Source organism: Solanum pennellii, chromosome 2, assembly GCF_001406875.1.
Source record: "Solanum pennellii chromosome 2, SPENNV200".
In the NCBI taxonomy this organism is placed as follows: domain Eukaryota; kingdom Viridiplantae; phylum Streptophyta; class Magnoliopsida; order Solanales; family Solanaceae; genus Solanum; species Solanum pennellii.
Window position 1 is genome coordinate 26,588,478 of NC_028638.1, and position 5,482 is coordinate 26,593,959.

The 5,482-nt window shown below is 22.5% G+C and overlaps 1 protein-coding gene across 1 annotated transcript; it reads right to left on the reverse strand.

Moving 5' to 3' along the window:
• Positions 1-2,689: 2,689 nt before the first annotated feature.
• On the reverse strand, positions 2,690-3,403 carry LOC114075954 (probable transcription factor At1g61730). Its single transcript, XM_027914138.1, has one exon. It carries the CDS (start codon positions 3,395-3,397, stop codon positions 2,786-2,788), a length of 612 nt encoding a protein of 203 aa, XP_027769939.1. The 5' UTR covers positions 3,398-3,403; the 3' UTR covers positions 2,690-2,785.
• Positions 3,404-5,482: the final 2,079 nt, after the last annotated feature.

Genomic DNA, 5,482 nt, shown 5'->3' on the forward strand with positions numbered 1-5,482 from the left:
CTACCCTCCGTCAAGCCTTGAAGCAGGGGGCATTTGTAAACATTAAAATTTTGAGGGACTCTACAAGATGCTTTCAATTCGAGTTGGGACTATACAAATTGTGTTCAACTCAAATAAGCATTTTCGGAGGCTACTTAACCCTAAACCCTAGTTTATGCCTATATAAACGGTACTAAATTCCCTTAAAAGGCATTTCAGAAATTTCATAAAGAGATCAAGATCTCGAATACTCCATAAATTGATGAATTATTCATAAAGAGAGGTCAAGTGTAAATCATCCTAGTTCGAGAAATACGCTAGTAACGGCCCTCGTATTATGGATAAATCTTGGAGAGTAGAATCAATGGATCAACAGAATTGTACCCGCTATCTTAATCAATAAAATTATGTTTCTTCATATTTTATTTGTATGATTTGTTTATTTTCCATATGTTTAAAATTTGTTGCAAACAGTGACAAATATAATAACTCACATATATAATATTTTATTATATTTAATTTTTAAGTATAAATAACTTATGTTTATTATGAAAATTGTAAAAAATTAGATGTTTGAACCACAAAACTTCTTTATAGTGTAATTAATAAATTCAAAATATTGCCTATTATTTTTCATAAAATTATTTGTTTTTTTAATTTGTGGATATTTATATTTCAATTAAAATATACCTTTTGCTTGATTAAAAATAAGTAAAAGAAAGATTATATTATTGAAATGTGTGCATTCATTGAAATCTTACCATCAAGGCACAAATATTTAATTTACTTAAAAAGATGTATCCTTTTATTTTACGTCTTCCATTTTACACGTCCATCTTCAACACGTAATTGTTAAATTTAGTTTATTAAAATTTAAATTATACTTCCTCCATTTATACCTCCTTCAATATGTAATTATTATTTTTATTTTTACTAAATTATTGACCACTTAACAAATTAAATTAAGGTTATATTAATTTAATATTTTAAGAAAAAAGTTTATATATAATAAAATTAATTTAACGAAAAGTAATATAAATAGTCATTATTTTCATATTAATATTAAAAAAATATATATAACATAAATTGTTAGTAAAAGTTCTTGTGTTTTACTAAAAAAAAATACGATAATTAGAAATGGATATATGGACTGTTTTTTAATTTTTATGAAAATATAATTGTAACATATAAATATCTAAATATAAATAATTTATATTAATTGATCACATTACTAAATCAATGAAACTTTAATAATTTTTTTTACTATTCTTGCACTAAATTTTATTTATGAAATTATTTATATTTATTTATATAATTCAAATGAAGTATTTTAAGACATGATTTAAAAAAATAATCTTAATTATGTTTTTAGTTATTGTATAAAACTAATATTGATCATCTAATATGTGACAAATGTATAACACACATATACAATATTTTATTATAATTAATTTTAAAATATAAATAACTTACGTTTATTATGAAAATTGTAAAAATTTAGATGTTTAAACCACAAAACTACTTTATAGTGTAATTAAAATAAATTCAAAATATTATCTATTATTTTTCATAAAGTTATTTGTTTTTTAATTTATGTGGATATTTGTATTTCAAATTAAAAAATTTCCTTTTATTAATTTATGTGGATATTCATATTTCAAATAAAAAATTTTCCTTTTGCTTGATTAAAAATAAATAAAATAAAGATTATATTATTGAGATATGTGCATACATTGAAATCTTACAATCAAGGCACAATGTTCAATATACCTAAAAAGTTGTATTCAATTATTTTACTTCTTCCATTTTATACATCCTTCTTCAACATTTAATTGTTAAATTTAATTTTTAAAATTTAAATTATACTTCCTCCATTTCATACATCCGTAATTATGTAATTGTTATTTCTATTTTTACAAAATTATTTATCATTTATCAAATTAAACTAAGGTTATAATTTAATATTTTAAAAAAAAGTTTATATATTACAAAATTAATTTAACGAAAAGCAATATAAATATTCATTATTTGCATATTAATATTATAAAAAAAATATAATACAAATTTTTAGTCAAAATTCTTATGTTTTACTATTAAAAAAAATATTACAATTAAAAATGGACATATGAACTGTTTTTTAATTTTTATGAAAATTAAAAAATAGTCCATATGTCCATTTTTAATTGTCATGTTTTTTATAATAGTAAAACAAAAAAATTTTGACTAATAATTTGGGTTATATTTTTTTTATAATAGTAGTATGCAAATAATGACTATTTATATTAATTTTTGTTAAATTAATTTTGTAATATATAAACTCTTTTCCTAAATATTAAATTGATATAATCTTAATTTAATTTGATAACTGATCAATAATTTTGTAAAAATAAAAATAACAATTACATATTGACGCAAATATAAAATGGAGGAAGTATAATTTTAATTATGAAATTATTAAGTATATAAATTAGAGTTTCAAGAAAATGCCTTTAATGGCTGCACACTTTTCGATAAATAAATTGTCTTTAATATATTTTAATTAAATGAAATCGTTTTGGCACAATCTATAGACAATACAAATAAATAAACAAAAATAGGTCAGACATTAGATAAATGCATGACGATACGTTTTTTCTTTGACGATACGTTTTTTCTTGATTTTATGAACAAACAATCAATTAACAACAAGAGGTGTATCAAGAAAAAGTTCATAAATATGCTTCAAATAGATTAATCATTTGTTTAATTAAAAATACATCAATTAAAATACTGATAATATTCAAAAAAAGAAAAAAAAAACATTAAATTAATTGTCGATAGATTCGAGAGCATCAATAGCTAAGTTAGTTTGTTCCTCCATCACTTGTATTTCCAACAAATACTGTCGGGCCTTACCAATCTTTACACATTCTGATTTCTCCAACATTTCTTTTCTATCTTTTTCCTTAATTAACTGACCTGGATTTCTTCTAAACCAATCCTCCAAATCAGCAGCACTACCTCCACTCAATACGAAATGATCATCACTAATGCTCTTACACTTTACTTGTGATCCCCAAATTTTCTTTGATAGTTTAAATAATTTCTCCTCGTGGGGTTTAGAAAAGCTTCTTTTGACAATATTTTTCTTATATTTATTTTTCAACCTTTTTAATTTAGTTTGTAATTGTGTTTTAGACGTTTCTACTTCCAGTTTGTCTTTCACAAAACTAAGTAACACATCGCAATCTGATGAATAATTGAGACAAGCTTCCAAAATGCTTATCTCATCTTTTTCGCTCCATACTCTCTGAAATCCAGCTGCTTGTAAATTATTTTCGTTATCATCACTCTCATATGAAGGCATATATTCTTCATCGGAATCATCTTTGTCTTTAATACTATATTTGAAAGTCTTTTGATTTTTGGACGTAGACATATCAGTAATATTATATTTTTACATTGAAACACTTTCATCCGTTTAAATAAACCAATTTAATTGAGTTTTTCGAGGCATTTTAAAAAATTGAAAAGACAATTCACTATCATAAAAGTAGTCTATAGATAGCTAGATTCATTGTAGGGCTCATTTCTCAATCAATTGCACTTCCCCTTTAATTAATTATTTCTCTCTGTCTTTCTACCACTAAATTAAAATATTATTATTCCTTGGTAGCCCGGAAAAAATATATTGAATTTTTTTTTTATCTTTTATGTCTTAAAAAATTTAATCAAATTCTTAAGGGTTGTTTTTGGTTACTGGTTAAAGTTATGCAATTATTAGTTATGTAGACTTTAATTATATAGGTATTAGTTATGCAGATTTTAATTATATAGGTATTAATTATGCAGGTATTATTTATGCAGAATTTCGTTATATAGATTTAGTTATGCAGATATTACAATGCATGAATTATTAGCTATTGAATATTGAATTTGTCGTAAATCTACTTATTTTATTATTTACAAACAAATGTGCAAGCAAATAATATAAATTCTCCCTATTTTTGAATAAAATTAAAGTTTAAAGAATTCTCCATTTTTACTTACGTGAGAATCATATTTTTTTTCTTGCTATTTTATTTTTATCTTAATTTTATTTATTTTTTAACTCAAATGAGCACTAAAAATTAATTTATTGATTTATGGAAAACAAATATAACAGGAAAAAAAATAACTCTTACTCCTCCAGTGTCCATTGAAGCACCACCACCACATTCTCTGGAAAAGCAATCACTGTGGTGCTATTTAATATTTTCTGCAACTTAAAAAAAATCAAAATATCCAATATTACTATACTAATAATCAATATAGTTAGGCAATGTTCTTAATAAAAAGACATAAAAGTAAACTCAATATGATTTAACATGCATAACTAATACCCATATAATTTATTCCATCTTCTACTCCGCATAATTTATATATAGATTTTCTCATATAAATTATATTGGTATTACTTATGTGGGAAAAATATAATTAAACATTGTATAAATTAATACATGAATAAGTTTTATACCATATTTATAATCCTACTAACCAAACGTGATATAAATTAGGTTGACTTTTCTACTTAAAGAGAAATTTCTACCAAACATAGTAAAACTTAATACATAATTTTATACGTGAATAAAATGTAAGTTATATAGTAACCAAACGACCTCTTAGGATACCTCTAAAAGATAATTTTTTAACAAAAAATTCATAAAAATTTATAATAAGATGCTTTTGAATATAAAAAATCGGACTAAATAAAAATCTAATCAAACTAAATATTATTTTACTTGATTTAATTTTATTTTTTAATTCTATATATTGACATGATGTGTTTTGGCTTTCAAGTAAAAATAATTAGAATAACCGCACCAAACTAATTATATAAATATTTATTTTAAAAGAATTAATTTCAGACTTGTGCAATCCGATTAAGCTTCCCAAGAGCTTATTAATTATGAGGAAAATAATTTTAAATTGCAACACTTTCATCCAATTATTTATCAAGTACTCTCTTCGTCCGATATTGTTGGTCATATTACGTTTTTCGAAAGTCAATTTGACTAATTTATTAAATGGTTTAAGAATATAATAAGTCCTCATTAAAGTTTAGTATAATAACAACAAATTTGATTAAAGTTAAAATATTTTTTAAACCATTATCCTTTTATGTATAAATAATTTTTTTATATTTAATATAAATAAATATTTGTCTTATATAAATACATCAATTAAAGTGAAAATTGACTGAAAAAATCTTTTTAAAATTACAATAAATGATAATACATTATTAGGGAGTTGACAAGAAACAACTCCTCTTACACATTCTGTTATCAAATATTTTCCCCATAAATAAAGATATCAATAAAATTTAGATAAGACTCCTATTCAATGATTTACTTGGTAGGTATAGTTGTTGAAATAGTAACTATCCTTCCATGTTTACTTTTATTTTGTGAAATTTTATTATTAATTTTTTAGTTACGATCCGGCTCCCCTCCATTACGCCTTTCCTCCATTTCGTCAAATGCAC